A 25,950-nucleotide genomic window follows, 5' to 3' on the forward strand; every position below is an offset into this window, starting at 1 on the left:
AATATATATTTATTATAGGAATAAAAAAAAAAATCTATAGCACTTATATCAAAAAATACCAACAAGACATAGACCAACATGTATGTGTGGCTGCATTCTGTTAAAGATACTAAACAATGCTATAAAGAACACACAGTAAGGGCATGCCCTAGAAAGGCCTAAATATTGTAATGAACATAATATAATCGTATTAACCAGTAAGTTAATATTGGAAAAAATGTCCGTATATATATGAAAAAAGAGAGCTCTGTATTTAAAAAAATTATATTGAGGAAAAAGAGGAGAAAAAACGAACAGTCATCATCAAAGTGTAGTAAAATGATGTGAGTGAGTTTACATACATCTTTTACTACACTTTGATGATGACTGTTCGTTTTTTCTCCTCTTTTTCCTCAATATAATTTTGCGCCACTCGGGTGGGCTATGCAACACTCGGGTGGGCTATGCAACACTCGGGTGGGCTATGTGACACTCAGGTGGGCTGTGCACCTCTCATGTGGGCTATGTGACTTTCAGGTGGGCTATGTGACACTCAGGTGGGCTATGTGACTCTCAGGTGGGCTGTCTGGGCTATGGTGCCTCACAAGGGGTCCACAGGCGATGTGCCAGGGAGCCGGAGGAGGAGAAGGCGATGTTTACATAAATTGTTTACAGGCACCCGCAGCTCAGAAGAAGATCCGGTTTCAGGCAGATGCGGCTGCCTGAGTTTGCGCTTGCTGGGGACCTCGGCAGGCACATATGTCAGAAAATGCCGGTGTTGGCACTGAGTGTCTTGTGTCCGGGTGTCCTCTGGCTGGACATGTACCAAACACTCCAAAACCGGACTGCCCGGGTGGCAACCCTATACAGCATACATACTCCACAGTGCACACAGTGTGTGTTAGGGTGCTCTGTGTCTGTAAAAATATACAGGTGCGCGTTGTACTGTGTTACAGTGTGCTGCCAGTCCATGTAAAATGAATGGGCTCGCACATGTGTGACAATTGTGCTTCGGCATTGGGTGGCCAGGCTGCATTATTTGCTCATTCTAAAGCATCCCGCTACATCTCTGATGGACATTTTTCAACAAAGAACAAATATTGGGACTTGTAGATGATTATCGGGCTTTACAAGCAGGCCTTGTTTAGATTAGACTTCTGAGTAAGCAAGGGCAGAGCAGACGCGCTGACTGCACAAGGTGCACCTCAGTTGTGTGATTAAGGAACGGGCACAGGGAGTAAAAAACTGTGCATAAATCTTCAGGAGAGATAACATTTGAATCTGGGACATGCCAGCTTGTGTCTGGTCTATGCACCATAGTTACACCTGAACTCCAGGTATAAATTGTCATGCATGCTTACATTATTATTATTATATAGGATTTATATAGCGCCAACAGTTTGCGCAGTGCTTTACAATATAAGGAAGACATTATAATCACAATACAATTTGAGACAAGATGGTAAGGAGGGCCCTGCCCGTGAGGGCTTACAATCTAAAAGGGAGGGGGAAGTGATACATGAGGAGGTAGCTGTATGGGGATGAGAACTTTTCGCAGTGTAAATATACCAACGGTGTTCACTGTTTTGCACTGTTGCTATGGTTACAAAAGATGGTTTACGTCTAAGTTGTGTTGTCATTTCAAGCCTGATGAAGGGGACCCAGTGTGGCCCGAAACGTTGCGATTTGTTATGACAGTATGTGTCAATAAATAGACGTTTGCTTCACTTTACTTCGGCATAGCCAGGAGAGTTGTGGCAGGCACATTCCCCACCCCCACTAATTGGGCCGGGAGCTTGGGGATGGTAGTCACAGTTTTGCGCAGCCTTAGGCCCTATTCATACTGAGCGATTTATCGAGCGATTTTTGCAGCGATATCGCTCATATTTCCATGCGATATCGCTCTATGTAGCTTCTCCAATCCATTTCAATGGAGCTGTTCACATCTCGTCGCTCAATATCGCTCAATATCGCTTGTAGCTCGTCGCTGTAGCTTGTCGCTCCTATTTCGAGCGATTTTGCTCCTGATTGCATACAGCCCAATAGGAAAAAGTTGCGCGATGTCGCGCGACAAGTCGCTCATATAAAATCGCGCGGAAAATCGCGCGATTTTCATGTCGCTCAGTGTGAATGGGGCCTGAGACTAATTGGGTTTGCACCAAGCCCAGGCTCGTCACCAATCCCTACAAATGAGGAACAGCAGCGCAGCATGTCTGCATTTTTTCTTAGTGCACCACAACATCATTGTTTTCTACATTACTACGAGTTATCACTACATTTTCTTCCATATCTGGCAAAGATTCGGTCAGTAGCACCTGCAATAGGGAATAGGAGAAGAGCAACCTGGGTGCACATTGGTGGCGTGCTGCAATGCTTCATCGTGGGGGCCGATACGGAGAACCAGTAAGTAAACAGCCGGATCAGTGTTTGTCCATAGTGTAAACAGCAGCGCGGCAGAGACCAGGCACGGTGAAAGTGGAGTGCGCAATAACATTAGCCTACTTTTAAAGGCAATTTTAACTATGCCTTTCTTAATTTTCAGGATTAGGGTGCAGTAAATGATGTAGAACAGGGGTAAGCATCCTTGGCACTCCAGCTGCAGTTAAACTACATATCCCATGATGCCTCTGGGAGTAGGGTTGCCACCTTTCCTTCAAGTGAAACCTGAACACTCTAGCGCCGTGTGCAACAATTTTTTTGGGGGAAAATATAGAGAGAGAGCGATGAGAGGCAGCCAGGAGAAAGAGCAAGAAGAGACAGCCGGGGGAGGGAGTAAGGAGACTGGCTGTAGAGGACTACAAATCCCAGCAATGCATGATACAGCAATTCAAAATAATATGAAGCTACATACTCTGTGTTGTTTCGGGGTGGCGCCCTGATGTCTCCAGTGTCTCAGGTGGCAGTGTGGGGTCTCAGTTGGGCTATGCGGACTCTGAGGTGGCTCTGTGGGGTCTCAGGTGGGATCTCAAATGGCTGTGTGGGGTCTCAGGTGGGCTATGCACGTTCTCAGATGGCTACGCGGGGTCTCAGGTTGGCTATGTGGACTCTCAGGTGGCTACGTGGGGTCTCAGGTGGGCTATGCGGGTTCCCAGATGTGGGGTCTCAGGTTGGCTATGCTGGCTCTCAGATGGCTGCGTGGGGTCTCAGGTGGACTATGCAGATTCCCAGATGGTTGTGTGGGGTCTCAGGTGGTCTGTGCAGGCTTTCAAGAGTGCTGTGTGGGGGTCTCACCTTAGGTCCCTGCACTTTGGTGGGGACCTCAGGCGCCGCATCTGTCAAAAATGTAATGTGCCAATATCTGCGCTTGGTGTCTCGTGTCTGGGTTTCAGCTGGCTTGCCTGTGGTGTCAAACTCTAGCAATGTCTCATGGGACTTGTAGTTCCCCAACAGCTGGAGTGCCGAGGTTGCCTACCCTTGGTGTAGACGGTAACTCTCTCATTGGCATTTTTTCACCAACCTATATATTTTTATTTGCGCTTTTACATTCCTGGGCATTGCAGTAACACGCATGACCATAATGACCGTGACACGCAGGACCGCAATGCATGTTAACACATGAAACGAAGAGCTCTGCCTTTCATTATAATTGGCATCCCAATGCACATACTCAGTGCACAACAACACAGTTGCGTTTTAGTGATAGGGGACAGACGTGAACCATCCATGCGTCGTGCTGCACTGCATTGAAGAAAAGTGGCGCAGGTACATTATTTCATGTGTTGACGGCCCGTTATAAATAAAGGGGCTGCCTTAAAGAAACTGAATGTGTGAAAACTTTATACATTGTCACAGCAGATAGCTGAAGGCCGGGTGCACGCTGTTATGCTGCAGCGCCATTAATGCTTTTTTGTTAATTCTATTTTTTTATAGGTCTCTGTGCCTTCTTGTTCTGGTGACAACTTCACCTCCATTTCCTGTATGGGAGTCACAGGAACAGAGGGAACACTGTAACACTTTACTATTCTATTTAAAAAAAAAAACAGGCTGCCAATAGGCTTTATTATATTTATAACATGCAGAAACAGTATGTAAAATTAACCAAGGAAAACATATTTTGTATTGCTACATAAATAGGTCCGTGTGTATATCACAGGTGGAAAAGCGTCTATGTAGCCCATAGCAACCAGGTACACAGTCTATTGATTCATTTTTTAACAATGCCACCATCTTCCCATAATGCCCCATTTCACTGGGGACAAAATGAGGGTAATTCTGCAGCTGCGACTTCTTTACAGTGCATCCAATTCTTTATTATCGGTCATGCACCGTCACGTATTCAGTAACACATCTAATGAATGAGGCGCCATTACACGCTAACAACGAACAAGATGGCGGCTCGACAACTCCTCAAGCCTCCTGGCTTTCGCGGCGGACAGCCAATCAGATACCAGGACAGGGAGCACCTGCGGCTTTATGGGCGGAAGTTTCCCCCAATAAAATAGCGACCTCTTACAGCCCGCCTTTTCTTGCTTTCTTTTATATGCTTAGCTGGGATAGGCCAGTGGCGTGCTCTAGTAGCCAATAAGCATGAAGTCTTTCAGGAGCGGCGTTACCGCGGACCTATTGGGAAGGAGTGAGTAGGCGGCGCATGCTGGGTTTAGCCCCGGCGCCATGTTACGGGTTTCTCAGTCCCGGCGGAGCACTGAAGATGGCGGCAGCTGCAGCGGTGGGAGGAAGGTCAGCTTATTACGGGACGGAGGGCGGCCGAGCCCCGAAGAGACAGAAGACCGACGGGACGGACGACAACGTGGCGGCCAGTGTGGTAAGTGACGAAGTCGTGTGGGGACCGAGCGCTGGCCGTGCTCTATTGTGTGGATCGCTGCAGGCTCTATACCGCTCTCATTCATGGTCTTTCTATAGACCGTGGACTACCAGTCCCGGTATGCATTGCGTAGCTTTCTTCCAGAACAGGATTGTGGGCGTTGTAGTTCTCTACACACTATAAGGGCCAACAGGGGCTCTCTGGTACATACCAATATATATACACACAGCAATTATAGGGCTGAGTGTGCTGATGGCGGGACATCTAAAGATTCTTCAGGGCCACCAGAAGCCTGCCCAGGGCCTCTGTAAAAATAACATCAATGGCTGGACCAGTATAGCGTGCTATTGTCCTCCACGCCATCCATAGTGAGAGCTGGTAATGCTTGTCACCCAGTCCCAAGAGGAGGACAAAACTGGTTAGTGTTCGTGCAGATTGTTGCCTGGGTTTATAATGGTTATGGCCTGTTAGTCCGGGTTGAGGCAGATTGGCCTCCGGTCATGAGATGGTTTGGGTTGGTAGTCGGGATTGATGCATATTGGGCTTTGGTATTAGGATAAAAACTAGTAATCGGGGTTAATGTGGGCCAGGCCATGGATCACATAGGCTTGTAGTCAGGCTTGATGTGAATTGGAGCCCGGTGTTGCGATGTATGGGCTTCTGTGGATTTGTAGGGGTCGGCAGCCAGACTTGCTATGGTGTTGGCTGGTTTGATCCAGGTTGGTGCTTGGTCTTGAGGTGGGATGGTAGTTAGGGGTCCATGTGGCTTGGAGCACGGTCTTAGGTTGGATATGCAGGTAATCGGGGGTTGGTGTGGATTGGAGCCCGAACTTGAGGTAGGATGGTAGTTTTAGGGTCGGTGTGGATTGGAGCCATATCTTGCATTGGTATGGTAGTCGAGGGTTGGTGTGGATTGGAGCCTGGTCTTGCAGAGGGATGGTAGTTGGGGGGTCAGTATGGATTGGAGCCTGGTCTTGCGGTGGGATGGTAGTCAAGGGTCGGCGTGGGATAGTAGTTGGGGGTCAGTATGGATTGGAGCCCAGTCTTGCATTGGGATGGTAGTCGGGGGTCAGTATGGATTGGAGCCCGGTGGTAAGGTTGTCGAGGGTCGGTGTGGATTGGAGCCTGGTCTTGAGGTGGTAAGGTTGTCGAGGGTCAGTGTGGATTGGAGCCCGGTCTTGAGGTGGGAAGGTAGTCGAGGGTCAGTGTGGATTGGAGCCCGGTCTTGAGGTGGGAAGGTTGTCGAGGGTCGGTGTGGATTGGAGCCCGGTCTTGAGGTGGGAAGGTAGTCGAGGGTCGGTGTGGATTGGAGCCCGGTCTTGGGGTGGGAAGGTAGTCGAGGGTCGGTGTGGATTGGAGCCCGGTCTTGCAGTGGGATGGTGGTTGGGGTTCGGTGTGGAATGGAACCCGGTCTTGCAGGTGTATGGTAGTTGGGGGTCGGTGTGGATTGGTGCCCGGTCTTGCAGTGGGATGGTAGTTGGGGTTCGATGTGGAATGGAACCCGGTCTTGCGGGTGTATGGTAGTTGGGGGTCGGTGTGGATTGGTGCCTGGTCTTGCGATTGGATGGTAGTTGGTCGGTATGGGTTGGAGCACGATCTTGAGGTGGGAAGGTAGTCGAGGGTCGGTGTGGATTGGAGCCCGGTCTTGTGGTGGGATGGTAATTGGGGGTCGGTGTGGATTGGAGCCGGGTCTTGGGGTGGGAAGGTAGTCGAGGGTCAGTGTGGATTGGAGCCCGGTCTTGAGGTGGGAAGGTAGTCGAGGGTCGGTGTGGATTGGAGCCCGGTCTTGTGGTGGGATGGTAATTGGGGGTCGGTGTGGATTGGAGCCCGGTCTTGTGGTGGGATGGTAATTGGGGGTCGGTGTGGATTGGAGCCCGGTCTTGCGGTGGGATAGGCAGGTGGTCGGGGGTTGGTGCAGAATAAAATGTGTACAGATAGTCTGTTGGCCTGTAAGTGTGCCAGCTGTGAGTTTTTGACTTTCAAACCAGCATTGGTTCATATGGGTCTCTTGGATGTGAACGAGCTGACTAGTTGGCATATGTTGCGTACACAGTGTTCAGCTTCTCAGGATATTTTGGCCTCAAGGCGGGTGGTTTGCTTTTTCAGGTGCACAGAAATGGAAATTTTAAAACCAAACAGAAATAAAAAAAATTGTCAGGCCGAAACCGATACCGAAAATGTTTTTTTTTATTTTAATTTTTAAAAACTAATTTATTTATTTAACTTAAATTTTTTATACATTTTTCTATTAAATATTTGTATTTTTTACTTTGCTTTTAGGGGTTTCAGGGAAATATTGGTGGTCTACACAGACCCCTGATGTTTCCCTTTTAGAATAGAGGACTTTGTGTCCTAAATCTCTTTTTTTCTATCTCTTTCTGTATCCCCTGTTATCAATGAACGGGAATCCTTCATGAGTGTTCCTGTTCATTGAGAACATGGTATGTTTACTATATCTACAACTATGAATGAACAGGAGGTGATGTAGCTCACTCCCATTCATTCATAATTGAGGATATAGTTAACATACCATGTCCTCAATTATCTACAAACACTCAGCGATCACTGATCGCTGAGTGTTTGTGCTCGCTCTCCTCTCTGACACGCTGTCACAGGAGGATGATCGAGCGGAGTAGGGAGGTTAGCTCAGCCTCCTTTTGGCAGCGCTGCCTGTCTCCGCCCATACACCGCTCTGCCAGACTGATAGGCGGCTGAGCGGTGTGGGGGCCAGCACTACAGGAAGAGGCACTCAGCTGCAAAGGGAAGTTCTCTCCAGCATGAGCAGACATGAGGATTTAAAAGGAAGAGCAGCAAAGAGAAGGGAAACTACCATGGATTACAGTAAGGCACACATTACAGTATTTTATGTTAAAAAATCTGAGGGTTTAATGTCACTTTAAACAGACTAACCTGCCCTAGGATAGTAGGTATGCAAGTAAATACCAAGTCTACTGATAATGTTGGCATAAGTGATTGGGCTGGCTGGACTGTCACATCCTCCGCTATTTGCTGCATAAGCCTGTTATTTAGCCTGGGTGGTTGTCAGGTTTGCTGATTGGAACCCAGCCCAGAGATGCCGTGGGCTAGAAATCTAGGTTGGCATTCATTGGCACCAAGGCTATAGACTTCATAACTCCCTGCATGGCAATTTAGGGGAAATAGCTTATATACCTACAAGCATGCCAACAACAGTTTTGGGGGTTACAAAAAAGTTACTCACAATGACACTAATGTCCCTTTCACACATGGTGTCTGATCAGGTCTGACTCAGTTTTTCCCAGTTGTATGCCCAATCCTAGTCTATGGGCAGCCAGGCCTAAACAGACGGGCATTCTTTACACCCAGTTACCTTCCACTCCAGACGATTCAGGAGAAATATGTATGTGTAGATAGATATATATTTCTATTTGTAACTACATGTCAAATGGTTTATTAGAACCTGTGATATAGCCAGCTGCACTTGCATGCAAATGAATGGTTCATCTGTGCATTGTTGCACATTAAAACCTAACTTTTTTCGTTTTTCTGCCTGGATGCTTTGGGTTGCCATTCAAAATGAAAGTCTGTGCACTGAGCAGTCTTGTGCATCATTGCAATTGAATAGTATAAACAGGTCCTATATAATTTCAGTTCAGGTTTTTAACATATTTGAGTCCTCAATGAATCTGAGATCCTTCTGCAAATCAACTACTTTATATTAAAAGCAGCCAATCCTGAAAAAGACCAAACGGTGAATGAATGCAAATGGGTGAAGTGCTGCTCTTGTGTGTTCATTCTACTTGAGTCATTCCTGGGACCAAAGCAAGCTTAGTTCTGCAGAGACTCTGAATCTGGATATAGACAGATGGTGTGAAGCATGTGCATGTACCATCTGGCTATTGAATGACCTTTTTGTAAACAGATGCATGCTCATTGTACATTGTTGACTCAGCTGTGCAGGTTGTCAACCACTCCTTTCCATCCTTAGGAGGGACAATGGCCATCCAGCTGACTTTCCCTGATTGAGATTGGCCAGTGCTGTTTTTCGGCTCTCTGTGTATCCATGAATGTAGATCTTTCACCAATCCAGACAGCAGGTCCGGAGCTGATATAACTGCCGTGGGTGTCCCCTACACAATTCAATGCTGCATTGGACCAAGGACTGCATGCATTTTCTATCTTGGTTGCTTGGATTGACACCTCTGCTTTGAAATTGGGGTGCTGATATCCAGTTCAGGATCTTTGTGTGGACTGCCTAATCATAGGTTTAACACAACCTTAATCTGTTCCGTTATTGGCATTGCATGCTCTGATTTTATTTTATTCTGTAAAAACAAAGGCTCAAGTAGGCACTTACTGATGTCTTCATATTCCCTCAATGACTGCTCTTGGCGAATCAGTTAATGGAAGCTTCAATTACTAATTTTAAAGTGTATTTCCACTGCAAAACCACCACTATGTGTTTGTATTCTTAAGCACACAACATGCCTAAAAATATATTTCTTACCTTTTTTCTAGTTGTTTGGGGCAGGATTATATATAGGATTCTACAGGCAGATGCTAGTGGTTAGAATAGATGGCATTGGACATACAACTCCTTCCAACCCCCTAAGAACTAAGCAGGATTCTTCCCATCTTTGAAGTTTCCAGAAAACTGCAATTGTTTGTTATGACGTGACTGGGAACATGTATGTAGCAGTTATAAAGAAGGCGTTATCTCACTTTGGGAAAGTGGAGAGGAAGGGCCATACATGTGCTTCTAGTAAAATAAACACTTGCAGTATAGGTTTTGCTAGATGCTATTCAAAGTTTAACGTGTGCAAACCTGGACCTTTGCACATCAATACCCAATCATTCCAATTTCTGTCTGGAATGAATGGTTTGCAATTGCTGAGCTCTTCCTGCTTGAGAAACGCATTTATAGTTCCAAGAGCGCGTTTATTGATTTCAAATATTTTTTTTTTGGCCTGTTTTATGGATCAGTGAACATTTTTTTATCACTAGCAATCAGTTTTTCGCTATCAATGCTTCTAGGTTATCATACACCTTAAAGCCCATTTCCACCTTTTGCAGAGGTATTTAAAAAAAATTATGCCAGCAATTTACATTGAGTCTACATGAAGCCGGCATATGTAGTTGCTGTATATGAACACAAACTTGTGGGGTATTTTTTTTGTTAGCTTCCCTCTTCATATTCTCATGGAAATGGCAGCCTCTTTGCTCTGCAAGCAATATGTATTTATTACAACTGAGCTCTCCACCCCCTATTAGTATTCATAGTGGCACCCCCCTCCCACTCGCAGAACAGCGCTAAACACAAAAAATGCACTGCATTGTTCAGACTATAACCGCATGTCCTGCAAATTCGCCCAAGCGCAATTTTATTGGCGGATTCCGCCGTTTGCGGCTTTAGTAATAGCTGCAAACGTGCGTAAGCCGTGGTTGCACAGGAAACCGCTACCGCTGTGTGCGAATGGAGCCTCATACTGTGCTTCCGGTGGTAATGTAGTGGTGCAGTGATGTATATGTGTGCACATTTTCATGACTCGCATTGCAGGCTTTTTTTTTCGGATTGTAAAGCAGCTGACCCCTTCCCTGTGAGTCACTAACAAAATCAGCTCTGCCTTTCCAGGTCACAATAGTGTCTGGGGTGGTTGCCACTATGAATATTAATGACCAGGAGAGTGTTAATATACACCAAGGTGGCCATTTCTAAAGAAGCTGAAGGAGAAGATGAGGACAAGAAGTCAGTTTGTGTTCATATACAGCAACTGCATATGAACGCAAACATAACATTGGAATACATTTGTAAAGGTGGTATGGCAGGAAGTGGTTATCCAACTGACATCAGATTTCTGTCAGGCTACATTCACACTTGGTGTGAGTGTGATTTAGATGCGTTTATGTCTTTAAAATGGGTTTTGTAACTCGTAATATATGCATCTAACTTCCAATTAATCTATTCACTTTGCATCTAGATGCTTTTATCTGCAACTAGACCACAACACAAGTGTGAATGAAGCCCTATTCCCATGGAGGAACCTCTTCTTTAAAGCACTTGTTGTGTCTGTTTAGTGGCACTTTGAGTTGTCGTGGAAGAGGAGATAAATGCACCGCTTTTGGGTGAAGAGGTGGCCACACGTGCCATACTGCTTCAATCGGTGGTGTGACATTCTAGGCCAGTACTTGTAATCTGGAGAATCGTAGTGCTGTTAGAGTTGTAATAAAGCTGTAAACTAGGCAGTAGTAGTCGTGTATAAATATGATGCATAACAAAAATGTCATCTTGGGCACCAGACCCTAGCTAACTCTCTTCAGAAAAAAAAAAAGTCCCATAGAAGAATACTGGCACCTTTTCAGTTTTAAGCTTTGTGCAGTTGGCAACTCCATTGATGCTACTGATGTCAGAGCTTCCACATTCAGCTTAATGTAGTGGTGCAGTGATGTATGTGTGCACATTTTCATGACGCGCATTGCTGGCTTTTTTCATTCTTTATATGGACTTTCTAAGTCCATAAAGCCCTACAAACTAAAAATGTTCTCCATCAAGCTGTCTGACTCTGGTATCAGATTGTAAAGTAGCTGACCCCCTTCCCTGTGAGTCACTAACAAAATCAGCTCTGCCTTTCCAGGTCACAATACTGTCCGGGTGGGAGGGATGGGACGGTTGCCAATATGAATATTAATGAACAGGGAGAGGGAGTGTCAATATACACAAACTGCTTGCAAAGCAAAGAGGTGGCCATTTTTAAAGAAGCTGAAGGAGGAGATGAGGACAAGAAGTCAGTTTGTGTTCATATACAGCAACTGCATATGCCTGTCATGTACACTCGGCGTACATTGCTGGCATATGTTTTTGTAAAAAATACCTCCGCTGAGGTGGGAATGGGCTTTAAAGTGTAAGCAAACGTATATAGATGACTTCTGGTTTGGTACCACAAAATGTTATATTTTGCTCTAAGCAATAGTAAAGATCTGTGTCCAATCCTCTGTTTGAAAGCTGACATAGACCTTCTCTACACTGTAACATTGCAGACCTTGCCTTTTTAATGCATGAATGATCTTTTTAATGCATGAATGATCTTTTTAATGCATGAATGATCTTTTTAATGCATGAATGATCTTTTTAATGCATGAATGATCTATCGGGAAGCTCACACTGCCCTTTTTGTGTACTGTGCTGGCTCTGTGGGTACATTCTTGACGTTTACAAAAGATCTCATTGTGTGGAATTTGGCCAATGGATTTGTTTAATGCATGCACTATGACTGGTAGCGTTGAATCTCAGACTAGCAAAGTCAGATTTTAGAGCAATCGTCTAAGATAAACCATAAAAACAATTACATGTGCTGCTTAATAAGAATTCACATATGATGCTTTTCTGGCTGCTGAAGTCCATACTAAAATGGTAAACTGCTGCAAACACATTCTTATGTGTACTCAGGTTTACAATTTTAATATGTACACTTTCTTGTAGTTTGCACACCTCTGCCACACTTCACAGGCAGCTGGCATTATTCTTTCCTGGTTCAGCAATGCAGCTTCTGTGTTCTCCACCTTCTGCGTATTCTTTGGAGAGTTGGAATCACCTCCTTGGCTGGGAGGTGATCCAGGAAGGTGAGCAATTTTTTTTGTTTTTGTTTTTCCCAGGTTGTGCAGTGAGATGGTAAGAACACAAATGGTAATGCATGTAGGTACTTAACCTGTGTATGTATTGTGATCCTTCTGATTTGGTCTGTTAAAGCAGAACTTGAGTCACTAAAATAGCCCTTTAAAGGCAAAACAAAGCCACCTTTCCTGCAGTTCTAATGTTATACCCAGAGCTACTCTCTGCTGTGCTTTCGTCATTTGTTTTATCAAGCTCTGCCTCTTTCGTGTTTCAGGAAGGATACGACGACCCTCACAAGACCCCGGCTTCCCCGGTGGTCCACGTGAGGGGGCTAGTTGATGGCGTGGTGGAAGCTGATCTTGCTGAGGCACTTCAGGAGTTTGGACAAATAAGGTATTGTGATGGTTTTTTGTTTAAAAATAAATGGCATTATGATATAGGATACTGCTGTTTGCAGCATTAAAACCTCTTCTGGCTAGCCTGGCCTTTAATTTACTGAATCTTGTGAAATTCCGTAAATCCCTATGCCTGTTAAAGACATATTATGGGGATTTAGTCTTGCCATAGTATGATTTTAATATGTCCTTTTTTTATTTGTAGCTATGTAGTAGTGATGCCGAAGAAAAGGCAGGCCCTGGTGGAGTTTGAGGACATTCTAGGAGCTTGCAATGCTGTAAACTACGCTGCAGACAACCAGATCTACGTGGGGGGTCATCCTGCCTTTATTAATTATTCAACCAGTCAAAAGATTTCCCGCCCTGTGGACACGGGAGATGATTCCAGAGGAGTCAACAACATCCTTTTGTTCACCATCCTAAACCCCATCTATTCTATCACTACAGTAAGTAAAAAGCAATCTCTCGCATTTGTTTTGTCCTGGTTTCCAGCTATCTTTTTATTTTTAAGACTTTAAATGACACTTTGGTACCCAATTCTCTCTTTAAGCCCTCATTCACACTGTAATCGGCCTGCACATACAGCTGCGTGCAGGGCCATACCAAGCAGCTCCGGGGAAGCACAGGTGCTGCGTGTGATTGGTACACAGCCCCAGTCCTTCTCTGTGGGACTACGCGGTCGTACACTCGCACGCCCGTGAGGGTAAACGTACTTGTACTCTGATGGGATAGAACCTGTCTGCGCCCAAGCCGGAAAACATGAACCCCTACGGACCTGCACTTGGTGAGCGTACGGGGGCGTACGGCCGCCTAGTCCTATAGAGGACGGGGGCTGCTTACTAATCACACGCAGCACCTGTCCTTCCTGGGAGCTGCTAGAGGCGGAGCTGTATGTGCGAGCCGATTACAGTGTGAAATGAGGGCTTAAAGTTTATAAGCCCTAAAGTATTAAATTCAGCATTACTAAAGAGTTTTTTGTTTCTTCCCATAGGATGTGCTCTACACAATCTGTAATCCATGTGGACCAGTCCAGCGGATTGTCATCTTCAGGAAGAACGGAGTTCAAGCTATGGTGGAATATCCTTTATGCTCTGTAAATTTATGAACTCTTGTCACGCTTAGAGTGCCACTAAATGTTGGTTCGTGTAACCGTGAAACAGTCCCTGCTTAATACATAAGTTTAGGAATTTATCACGCCGGAATAAATTTGTAAAGGTGGTATGGCAGGAAGTGATTATCCAACTGACATCAGATTTCTGTCAGGCTACATTCACACTTGGTGTGATTTAGATGTGTTTTTATATGCATTTAAAATGGGTTTTGTAACTTGTATATATGCATCTAACTTCCAATTAATCTATTCACTTTGCATCTGTAATGCTTTTTATCTGCAGTCAGTTTAGCTGCTTTTAGAAGAGATGGAACTAAAGTGAACCCAGGAATACATTCTTTAACTTGTAAACACGTGTCTAAATGCATAAGAGCGATTTGGTGCCAGATACATCGGAATGCATGTAAACACGTATTTAACACATTTAATGGCATAAACACAGCACCTAGCCTGACCTTTTCGTCTGCATATAGACCACAAAGCAAGTGTGAATGAAGCCCTATTCCCATGGAAGAACCTCTTCTTTAAAGCACTTGTTGTGTCTGTTTAGTGGCACTTTGAGTTGTCGTGGAAGAGGAGATAAATGCACCGCTTTTGGGTGAAGAGGTGGCCACACGTGCCATACTGCTTCAATCGGTGGTGTGACATTCTAGGCCAGTAATTGTAATCTGGAGAATCTAGTGCTGTTAGAGTTGTAATAAAGCTGTAAACTAGGCAGTAGTAGTCGTGTATAAATATGATGCATAACAAAAATGTCATCTTGGGCACCAGACCCTAGCTAACTCTCTTCAGAAAAAAAAAAAGTCCCATAGAAGAATACTGGCACCTTTTCAGTTTTAAGCTTTGTGCAGTTGGCAACTCCATTGATGCTACTGATGTCAGAGCTTCCACATTCAGCTTTGTAATCTTAAAGGGAAATTCCTCCTTTTCAGAAAAGCACAACTTTTCTTTAAAAAAAAAGTGCATTTGTTTTTCCTTTGGAGCCAGTAAAGTGTTGAGAATTTGACCCATGCACATGCAATGCTGTGGCTCTTGTAGACTCTTCCTCCCGTCCATGTCCGTACAGAGATCGGTTCATGCTGACCTTTCTAATGCCCAGCTTATGCTCAGCACTATGTAATTACACACTCCTGTCAAACTTCATGTGTCGCAGACATTTCACTGACTTTAGTGTTCCTGGCATTCACTCTAGCAATTTGAAATATCTTTGAATATATCTGCAGTACTTTAGGTTGTATGGAACAGCCCAAACTACATTATGCCTGCTTTTACAGTATGCAGTACTGTAAAAGCACATTATAATGGCTTGTATTCCTAGGCACAGTGGTAGGTGCAGAAGCTATCCAGGTGACTGGTTTAGCCAATGTAAATAATACATAAAACATTGTTTTTATATCTGCAACTTGCCCTTTCCTTAACTTTTTGCACATTCGACTCTGTTCAGAGTGCTCAGCGTGCTAAGGCTTCCCTTAATGGGGCTGACATATATTCTGGATGCTGCACACTAAAGATTGAATATGCTAAGGTAAGTAGAGCACTTTTATTTCCTTTTTATTGCCTGGCCAGAGTGGAGAAAACTTTAGCAAAACTACTTTGAGGGTGGTTGGGGGTTGGATTTCACTCCCAAGGTATGAGAGAGAACAAATTAGGACCTATTTGGCTGCCACTACTGTACCCACATGTGTTCCATCCCTAAAAAAAAAAAGCTCTTCTCATATGATGCAGTTTGGAGGTTCCCCTGGGTTTTTTTTCTCCCCAAAATGGGCTGTTGGCAGCCATTGTGGTTCGACATTTTGGGGTGACCTTTCCTAATCTAAGCAGATAAGGTAATTATCTTTGTACAAAACACTTCAAATTTTTTTAATGTTGAAGCTCTATTGGCTCTGAGTCTGTTTTGTAAGGGGGGGGTGCTTAAAAGAACTATGGGGTAATTGTTTTTTCCCCCATAGTTCTCTTTAGGGTCATGGGAGGACATATACTAACCACCTCCTGTGAACCAAAGCTCAGTATATAGCGGGCTATATCCTGAGCGCCTCAGCTGGGACAGTCCCCCACAAAACGGTCTGGATACACCCAGCTGTGTGAGTGACAGGTGGCTCTGCCTCTAGATATGTCAGTCACGCAGCTGGGTGGATCCAGACATTGTCGGGATCCGCTTCAGCTGCGGCGTCTCGGTATACTGCGAGCTACAGCTCGCGGTATACTGAGCTTAAGGTAATGGGAGGACGCTAGTTTGTGTCCTCCCGTTACCCTAAGGAGAACTATGGGGAAAAGCCTTAACTCCATAGTTCTCCAACTGATTCATACCTTACAAAAGGGTTAAAGGAAAATGCATAAATACAGTGTTGTAGTCCCAAAGTATCCTCCACAAACATGAAATTGGAGGGGCATAAAAGGAATGCGGAATGCTTGTTGCATCAATCACACATTGGTGTTTGGGAAATGTTTGTTCGTTTGTACCGCCATTTAAAATCTATACAAGTTCACCTAATAATCAACTAACCTTTCCTTCTCTTCTAAGCCTACAAGACTGAACGTCTTTAAAAATGATCAGGACACTTGGGACTACACTAACCCAGCACTAAGCGGACAAGGTAATTACTTCTCTATTTATGTTCCTTCTATACATGCTTTCTTCACTAGTCTGATCATATGCACCAGACTGGCACGTCACACTTGGCAATGCCATTGATTTCTCTAGGACACCAAGGAACTTGGCTGCTTTACTTCAAAGTGTCAGACGGCTTAAGTATATGCCTGTCAGTGAGGACACCTATTCAACAATTCAACAATACTTTGGCTTAAGGCCCTGCTACTTCTTTTTTTTTTTTTTTAGCACCAGACAGTTTCTCCTTGGAGAAAACAATGGCATTACATGAGCAAAGCTAACACATTTCTTTTCCAAGGTACATACTAGAATGTATGTGCAGGGGCCAGTTCAGTGCTGCCTGTCATGAGGGCATTGTCTCCAGCTGACCCGAGAGGTGGTGGTGTTGGTTTTCAGAGGCCTCCCTGTAGCCGGAAGTTTTTTCCAGCTCCCTCTCGTGGTCCAGGACTGACAGGGCCCCCGTCTGCACATTGTAAAATAAACACACAGTGTAGTGAGTTCCCACGGAGACATGCATCGCAGAGTTTACCATGCCTTCTGCAGAGGTCACACACGAAGAACATCACACGGTGATCCAAGAACAAGTCGCTGAATCTGGGGCCTCAACACGTCACAAGTACAGAGATGAACACGCTGCAGGCATGACAAGTACAGAGAATGATCTCAACACTACAACAGACATTTCTCTTTTTAACAAGTACAGAAACCTTGAGTGCCATATGCCATAGCAGTGTATTTTCAGTCAACACAGTCATGTAACGGGCACAGAAGTGGGTCGGCACACGCCATGGCAGGCAAAGACGGGACATGCTACAACATTAACACAACGCGATCCTCAAAAACTCTCCATTAAACAAACCATTCCTCCTCACCTCAACCAAGTCCAGAAGAGTCGAACATAAGCTCACACCCCCCGACAAGATACAGGACGCGGGACGGGGGTCAGACACCAGCTAGCAGCATCACCACAAGAGACAACACAAAGCACATGGAGCACACAGAACATGGAGAAACATGTTAGCAACATGTGATCCTTTTACAGAATTGTTGCGTTGTCTTTCCCTTCGATGTAACTCATGACTGAAACCATGTGATGCAGGGTCGCTGCGTGTGTATGGCGGGGCGGCACCTTTCAGAGCTCTGCTTACGCACATATGAGGTATCCAATGGTAAGAGAAATACAGAAATGTATTTGTCAATGGGACTCAGCCGTAAGTAAATTCTTTTCTCAATCTTTGTGCTCAATCTTTCCAATGACATGTCTTGTGCTCAGTCAGGGTTGGTGTTTGATTGGGAGGGGGAAATGGGTGGATCTGTATATCAAGGTTACTTTGTTGCAGAACGTGGTAGGGTGTTTTTAGTTAGGGGAGGTGGTATTGGCTGGGTAATCTCATGTGAATTTGGCTGTCTAGTAATGGGGAGATTTGTGCTTCAAAGCCTTGATACACGGGTCTTTTAATCGGTATATTTGGGGGGGGGGGGGCTGTACTGTCACTTTCTGATTAGACAGTGGGGATTTGACTCGGCACGCTATGGGGTACTCATTGCTCCTTTATTTTCAAATATTTTAGTTGATGCTGGAGGAGGTAACCCTAACAAACGCCAGAGGAACCCACCGTTGTTGGGAGACCACCCTGCAGAGTATGGTAAGGAAATCCATTGATGGTCTGGATGGCGTATATTCTAAATTATCATAAACTGAATAACCAGAAGTGCCCCCTGGGAGGGGGGTGCATGTGCCACTGGTTGAGAATCTTTTTGTATTTTACAGTATTAGTGGGAGCGCTTTTGGTTCCTCTTTGGGCTCCCTTACCATAAACTGACTGGTTATCCTGTGTTACTAGTGGTGTAAAATCCCTCCATACATAATGAAAGAAAACAAAAAACACTTCAATATTTTACTTGCAGGTGGCAATCCTCATGGTGGATACCATGGGCACTATCATGATGATGCATATGGTCCTCCACCTCCACATTATGAGGGGCGCAGGATGGGTCCTCCTCCTGTTGGAGCTCCCCGCAGGGGTCCAAATCGTTATGGACCTCAATATGGTCACCCTCCACCACCACCTCCAGAATATGGTCCTCATGCTGATAGTCCAGTGCTGATGGTGTATGGACTCGACCCCAGCAAAATGAATTGTGACAGAGTGTTCAACGTGTTTTGTCTGTATGGCAATGTTGAGAAGGTAAGCGGCATCTTTTAGGTGAAGACTACTGGGATACAATGGCTGTGGACTGCTGTTTAATATGCCACAATCGCCTCTTTAGGTCAAGTTCATGAAGAGCAAGCCTGGAGCCTGCATGGTGGAAATGGGTGACGGATATGCGGTGGACAGAGCTCTTACCCATCTAAACAACAATTATATGTTCGGGCAGAAGCTTAGTGTGTGGTAAGCTGTCTTACAAAGCTTCTTGTTTGCTTTGTTTCCTTGGCTTGTATCATTTTACTTTAGCATGCTCTTAAATCTTCTAGTGTTTCAAAGCAGCAGTCTATTGTGCCTGGTCAGTCCTATGGCTTGGAGGATGGGTCTTGCAGTTTTAAGGTGTTCAGTGGCTCCCGGAACAACCGTTTCACATCCCCAGAGCAAGCCGCCAAGAATCGCATCCAGCAGCCTAGTAATGTCTTACATTTCTTCAATGCTCCTCCAGAGGTGACTGAGCAGAACTTCCTTGAGGTAAGACGGTGAAGTTTCTCAGAGCAATATGTTTGCTGGCTATCTCCGCAGTGCAATACAGTCCTGTTGTGGGCTGGCAACACAGCATTTTTGGGTTGTGCTAGCCCTGCCCAATTTTCTCGAACAAAATATTGGACCGCCTACTCTCTCCCTTAAACAAACATAAAGGCTAATCCATTCTGCAGTCCTCAGATGAGAACTGAGAGCTAATTACTCTGACATAACGCAGGAAGTGTGCACATGACGGCTCTGAGTTTGACATATTCAGCAGGTATCTTACACAATTGATATTTTGTTCCATATTAGACAGATCCGAAAGAAGCAAGAGAAGTTCATTGTAGAGGTTTAGGTTATGGTATTGTCCTTGGTGGCATTCTAAAATAGATATTGGTGGGTGTGAGGAGTAAAAGACTAATGACTTGTGAAACCTGATTTGGTAAAGTAGCCCCATGTTGGTTGGTCGCACCTGCTACAAAGCATTCAATTTTACTCCAGACAAATCAAAGATCATGTTCAGCCCAAATGTCCTGTCTCATAGCTGCAAAACCTCCTGTATGGGCTTTGTACAGCTACCTTACCCACCTGAAATCATGGTAATAGTGGCTGTCCTTTTAGCTTACAGGTTATCCCTGTGACCTTCTCTCCTCTAAGCACAGCACTGTGCAAAGCAGTATAGCATTCAATTGTTCAGTGTTCAGACTTTCCAGTCTAGTGATATGGTGCATTGTAGAAGGTAATATGAATCCCTTTTATACTAGATGGATTACAAATGCAAATATCTGAACATATAGACGCCAATCACTCATAACATTATGACCACCTGCCTAATAATGAGTAGGCCCCTTTTTCCTGCCATAACAGCCCTGACCTGTTGAGACATAGACTCCACTAGACCTCTGAAGTTATGCTGAGGTATCTGGCCCCAAGCTGTCAGTAGCAGATCTTGTAAGTTGGGGCCTCCCATGGATGGGACTTGTTTTTCCAGCACATCCCACAGATGCTTGATTTGGATTGAGATCTGTAGAATTTGCATCCCACTAGAGCTGCAGTTTTGCCATTGTAACAGGATCATCAATGTAATTCGCTTTCCCACTCAGTGATCATTGTTATCACTGATCTTTTATATCTGGGTACATTTTTTTTTTTTTTTACTTGGGGCTCAGCTCTAGAGTTTTGTCTGCGATCTTAATTGGCATAGATTTGTTATAAAGTTCCACAATATGGAATTGATCAAGGTTTATTAGGCCTGGTATGGTGGTTGCAGTGTTGTAGATGTATACATATACAGGTGTTGCTTTAAATTTGATTTTCAGTCAGCCTAAACTGACCATTTTTATTTGTCTTGTCTAGATCTGTGAGGAACTGGGTCTGAAGAAACCATCTTCTGTTAAAGTGTTTTCTGGCAAAAGTAAGTATTGTGTGATGTAACGGTGAAACTTTTGCTGCACAATTTAAAGTAGCAGATGAAATAGTCTGCGATCAATCTTCAAGATGGGGCAGCGCAACCTCAACAAAGTATTTATATACCACACATTGTTCTGCTGCCCTGTTTTTTTTCAATGCTGTTGAGACCTTTCACCAGCACTTTGGAATTCCTAATCATTTATACTACGGAAGGGATTATTAATGTGTCGGGGTTGGTAATCTGTTAAATATTTGTTCACTTCCTCTGTGTAGGTGAGAGGAGCTCCTCTGGCCTGCTTGAATGGGAATCTAAGAGCGATGCCCTTGAAACACTCGGCCTCCTGAATCACTTCCAGATGAAGAATCCTAGTAAGTACTTATTGTGTTTTGGATGAGAGAACGTTTAAATTGCTTGTGACTTGAGAAGAAAATGTTACTTCTGATTTTGACTTAAGGGGAGGGTTTGTTCTTTATGCCCTCAGTGCTATAAACTTCTCTTTTCAGTACCCTTCCACCATCCTTCTGAAGCCCTACTCCACTGAGCCAAATGGGCTGATAAAATTGTACTCCATATGGAGTTGTGTCCAAAAATATTGGCACCCCTGCATTTCTGTCAGATGCACCACCTCTCTTAGAAAATTGTTGCAAATACAAATGTTAAGCATTCTCATGTTTATTTCTTTTGTTTGTATTGGTATGACACAAGTTAGGAAAACAAAAGCCAAACCTGACACATTCCACGCAAAACTCCAAAATACAGACTGGACAGAATTATTGGCGCACTCAATTAATATTTGGTAGCGCACCCCTTGGGAAAAAATAACTGAAATCAATGGCTTCCAGTAACCATCAATGAGTTTCTTACACCTCTACAGGAATTTTGGACCACTCTTTTGCCAACTATTCCAGGTCTCTCAGATTGGAAGGGTTCCTTTTCCCAACTACTGTTTTGAGATCTCTCCGCAGGTTCTCCATGGAGTTCTGATCTGGACTCATTGCTGGCCAGTCCAGTGCTCTGAAACCATTTCTGGGTGCTTTTTGACATGTTCTTTGGGTCATTGTCCTGCTGTAAGACTCATGACCCCTGGCGGAGACCCAACTTTCTGACACTGTGCCCTACATTGCACCCCAGAATTCTTTGGTAGTCTACAGATTTCATAATGCCATGCACACAGTCAAGACATCCAGTGCCTGAAGCGGCAAAACATCAGTGAACCTCCACCATGTTTGACTGTAGGGACTTCTTTTTTTTTTTTTTTCTTCAAAGCCTTCATGACCCGTTTGAGCAGACCTGCTGGGACTCTGTTTACATTTGTAAAGCCGATGTCCGGCTTTACAATAGAAGTGATTCTGGCAACTCAGCTGTCGCCAGATCGGTTCTACGGGCCGGTAAACTTGCCGCCCCCTCCCGACACCCCCACCGTGTTTCGCGGGCACCGCTGCCCCTCCTGTGGGACCAGCATCTTGGGTGGGAAGCGGCGAAGTAGAGCAGCGATCGTCCATTCACCAATATACCCCGCTCCATGGGAGCGATGCAGATTACATCCCTTCTGGTCCCATAGCTGTCATTGCACTTCAATAACTTATTTAAAGTAGAAAGGTGATGCTAGGTTTCTTGGGCCCCCAGTATCACCTTAAAGAGTACCCATCACTGCCAATATGTTATCATATGGGGGGGGGGGCTTGTAAGCCCCCCTATGTAATAGCAAGTAACGTGAAAGGAGGAAAACTTTTTAAAAGGTTTTAAAGTCCCCCTCGAGCACGCTTGTCTTCACGTATATATGAAAACTTTGATCGTGCTACACATTGGGTTTGGGTTGGGTATTACCGCGGACGCTAGAGAGCAATAATTCTCGGGCCGATTATTTATGTGCATCTCTAAACTGATGACCTGTAGGGGCTTTTAAAGTGTCGTCTATGGACTTTTTGGGGTACTGAATATTGTCACGGATGCACCCAATTTTTAAAGTGGGCATGTTGGGGATCGATTTTACTTGTTGTAACCATCTTTTATAATTTAAGACAAATGGGTATTGTGTTTTAGGGCATTTAAATGCATTTTTCACTAAATTTTGGTGTTTGATAATTTGCGCTAATATGCAACATAAAAATTTGTAACTGCCAACATTTTTTTCTACTGGCTTTCAGAAAATATATAATGTTTAGGGGTTTGAAGTCATTTTCAGGCCTAAAATGTGGATTATAACATGGGTGCCAAAAAAAAGGCCTTGGTAAGAAGGGGTTTCTTTTTCTGAAACCAGTAGAATGATGGGCTTTAGCAAAAAGCTGTAATTTTGTTTCGTCTGTCCACAGCGCATTCTCCCAAAAGGACTTTGGCTTCCTCAGGTAAGTTTTTGGTAAACTCCAATCTGGCTTTTTTATGTTTGTCAGCAGTGGGGTCCTCCTGGGTCCCTTTTCATTCAGATGGTGACGTATAGTGTGAGCTGACACGATGTACCCTGTGTCTGAAGGTCAGCTTGAATTTGTCTGGAAGTTGATGGAAGGTCTTCATCCACCATTCCAACAATTCTTCGTTGCAATCTTTGTTCAATTGTTCTCTTTCGTCCAGGGAGATTAGCTACAGTGCCATGGACTGAACTTCTTGACAATGTTGCGCACAGTGGCCACAGGAACATTAAGATCTCTTGAGATTGTCCATGCTTTTCCACCAAAACTCAGAATGCAATGATTTCTTGCAATTTGGAGAAGATGCCAATGTTGTCCAGTCCACTTTTGGCGTTTTCTGGGCAATGTGTCAGATTTGGCTTTTTTTTTTTCTCAACTTTTTTTGTGTCCTACCAATACAAACAAAAAGTAAACAGGAGAATGCCGAAACATTTGTAATTGCAACAATTCCCTGCACAAAGTGGTGTATTATACAAATGCAGGGGTGCCAATATTTTTGGCCATGACTGTGTAATAGATGAAATGTCTATTGTAATGAATGGTCTCACAAAGTGTCATAAAGGTCAATTCCTGGTTTCTAGAATTTTCTGTATGCAGCAGTTGGACTACCGCATTGCAACACCCCACTGCATTTGTCATTCAACAGAGGGAATTATTCACATTGGGATTTGTTCCTCCCATGGGAATACAATCATTCATACCCCAAGCACTAAATCACACCAGACTAGTTGTGTGTTTGGCAAAAGCAAAATGGATAGATGTGAGAAACTGACAAATGTACATAATGGTGTTTTATTGGAGGTCCGTGTCTTACAATTCAGCCTGCAGTCTGGCCTTGGGTCTGCATGGTCAGATGCTGTCTAGCGAAACAAGATGTGGAATGAAATCTAAGTCTCTAATTCTGCTGCCAATTCTCCTCTACTGCTGTTGCAAGCACCACTTAAGAGCCTGTGTTCATGTATTTTGGGCTTGTATCAATGTCTGTTTGAAACTGAGATTAGAATTAAACAGATGCGCTCAACCTCCCTTTGACCCATTTTATAATTGTGTTTTGGCATTCCCATAGAAATGAATGAGAATGTGAAAGCCGGTTGATTTAGGCCCTGGCTGTTATTTCTGTGATATTGAATTTGCTTAACTCATTCTGAACTTTACATGTGAGCCAGCATTGTGACACCTTTCTATTGTCATTTCTACTTTCAGATGGGCCATACCCGTACACCTTGAAGCTGTGCTTCTCCACTGCCCAGCATGCATCGTAACATCAACACCTTGGCAAGATGACTCCCTCCCTTCAGTTCTTGTTTAGTACAAGTTTACATTCTTGTGCTAGTTTTTTATTTTTGGATTTTTTTTTTTAAGTGTATGGTTGTGTGCTCCATGTTTAGCACATATTAATAAAATGTTTGGAAACCTTTTTGTTCCTATGACTGTCTACGATTCTTTCTATGTTTAGCCCCTGTGACTTGAGTGAAGTGTTTGTCATACATTGGGTTCTGGAATTCCCTAAAAGTTTAGCCTGTGCTGCTGCAAGTGTGTGGGAAGCTAGGCAGAACAATGCACATGTTGTACGATGCACAACTGGTACAGGTGTGTGTGTGTGTCACTATTTCTCTGCAATGCATGCACACTGTTACCTGGTCTGTCCATCCATCATCCCCCTGCCCCTTTTTTTTTTTTTTTTTTTTTTTTTTTTTATTAAAGGCCCTGCAAAGTGCAGAAAAAAAATCCTGGCAGATGTGCACATGCCTTATAATTTCTTGTGAGCTGACAACTGCCTTTTAAATTGCAAGGAGTGGTGTCATTCATGCCTGGTTGTTTTTGCTGAACTGTACATTGGCTCCCTTTTTATTTTCACAACAGGAGTTGCTGTTCTGTCAGTGAGCTAAGCTTATGGTTCTTTACTTTAAGGGCTCATTATTTGTGAAGTTAACCAGGGGGAGGCCACAATCAACCTGATGCCCAATACCAAGATGGTAATTTATCAATCAGAAGAATAATGGTGCGCTGAACCCACTGAAATGGGTGTAACAAATTCCCATGTAGGGAAGAAAAGTAATCCACAACCTGATGTCGTCCACAGGGAGTGGGGTGAAACCTCTAGTGAAGGGGTAGCCAGACTCCAGCTGTGGTGCAACTAATAATCCCATTAGACATTGCAAGACTGACAGCCCAGAGGCACATGCATGAGGGGATTTGTGGTTGGATCACTACTGGAGTTTGCCTGCCCTAGTGGAAGCAGGTCCAGAAGTAATCTAGAAAGTATTTGTGAAAACAAGACCAGCTAATCTAAATGGGAAAACATGTAAAACACTGCCATGCAAATGAGCCTGCGACATTAGCAGTTGTCATTTTAAACAATCTCAAAGCCAATACATAAACTGAAACAAACTATATACTGCTCACAATCTCATAAAATGAGTCATCAAAAGTCCAAAGTAATGTCTTCATACAGCTTTCCAATCCGCTCTTGTGCATGTACGCAGGTAAAACTGCATTCCAACCAAAACTAGCCAGAGCAGTTGGACCTTTTAAGTCAAAAGCACAATAAAATGTAATTATGGTATTCCTAAAATCAGATCCAACATTTTAAGATTTCCACATTGCATGGTTGACGAGCCAGCAAACTGAGACCACGCCATAACGCCAATATGGTTTTTTTGAAACTAGGTTAAAAAGCTCAAATTCATATTCAGCATGTGTGCATAGCACCATGTGTATGGCAAAGTCTGCGGCACAGGTCTGAACTACAGCACAGCAGGTATACAATTGCCTGTGTTCTATCAAAGTTTGTGACTAGTTTGGAATGTGACCGGTCACGTGGTCACACATTTTAACGTAATCACGCCCAGTTTTTCGACAGTGGAATATGTGACCGGCAAAAGGTGAAGTATTCCAACGCTTTCTCAGCTGTTCCAGGGCAGATCAACATCGCATGTATGGGTGAACCCATCTGCCCTGGAACAGCTGATCGGTCCTGGAATGTCACTTCTATCTGAGTGCGATCTTACATTCCACA

The 25,950-nt window shown here is 44.2% G+C and overlaps 1 protein-coding gene across 1 annotated transcript; it reads left to right on the forward strand.

Annotated features, from left to right (window-relative positions):
* The first annotated feature begins 4,575 nt into the window (after nucleotides 1-4,575).
* On the forward strand, nucleotides 4,576-24,314 carry HNRNPL (heterogeneous nuclear ribonucleoprotein L). Its single transcript, XM_018576934.1, has 13 exons — nucleotides 4,576-4,741; nucleotides 12,604-12,722; nucleotides 12,930-13,170; nucleotides 13,716-13,801; nucleotides 15,264-15,360; nucleotides 16,357-16,429; nucleotides 18,015-18,089; nucleotides 18,352-18,632; nucleotides 18,715-18,836; nucleotides 18,920-19,121; nucleotides 20,472-20,529; nucleotides 20,799-20,894; nucleotides 24,135-24,314. Exons 1-13 carry the CDS (start codon nucleotides 4,628-4,630, stop codon nucleotides 24,191-24,193), a joined length of 1,623 nt encoding a protein of 540 aa, XP_018432436.1. The 5' UTR covers nucleotides 4,576-4,627; the 3' UTR covers nucleotides 24,194-24,314.
* The last annotated feature ends 1,636 nt before the right edge of the window (nucleotides 24,315-25,950 follow it).

This window comes from Nanorana parkeri, unplaced genomic scaffold (assembly GCF_000935625.1).
Source record: "Nanorana parkeri isolate BGI_ZX_2015 unplaced genomic scaffold, ASM93562v1 scaffold80, whole genome shotgun sequence".
In the NCBI taxonomy this organism is placed as follows: Eukaryota; Metazoa; Chordata; class Amphibia; order Anura; family Dicroglossidae; genus Nanorana; species Nanorana parkeri.

Excerpts from the sequence above, each read along its gene's own strand:
- HNRNPL (XM_018576934.1), top strand. The coding sequence starts at position 4,628 with ATGGCGGCAGCTGCAGCGGTGGGAGGAAGGTCAGCTTATTACGGGACG. Across the intron at positions 13,171-13,715 it reads CCATCTATTCTATCACTACA|GATGTGCTCTACACAATCTG; the intron begins GTAAGTAAAAAG and ends TTCTTCCCATAG. Across the intron at positions 15,361-16,356 it reads TAAAGATTGAATATGCTAAG|CCTACAAGACTGAACGTCTT; the intron begins GTAAGTAGAGCA and ends TTCTCTTCTAAG.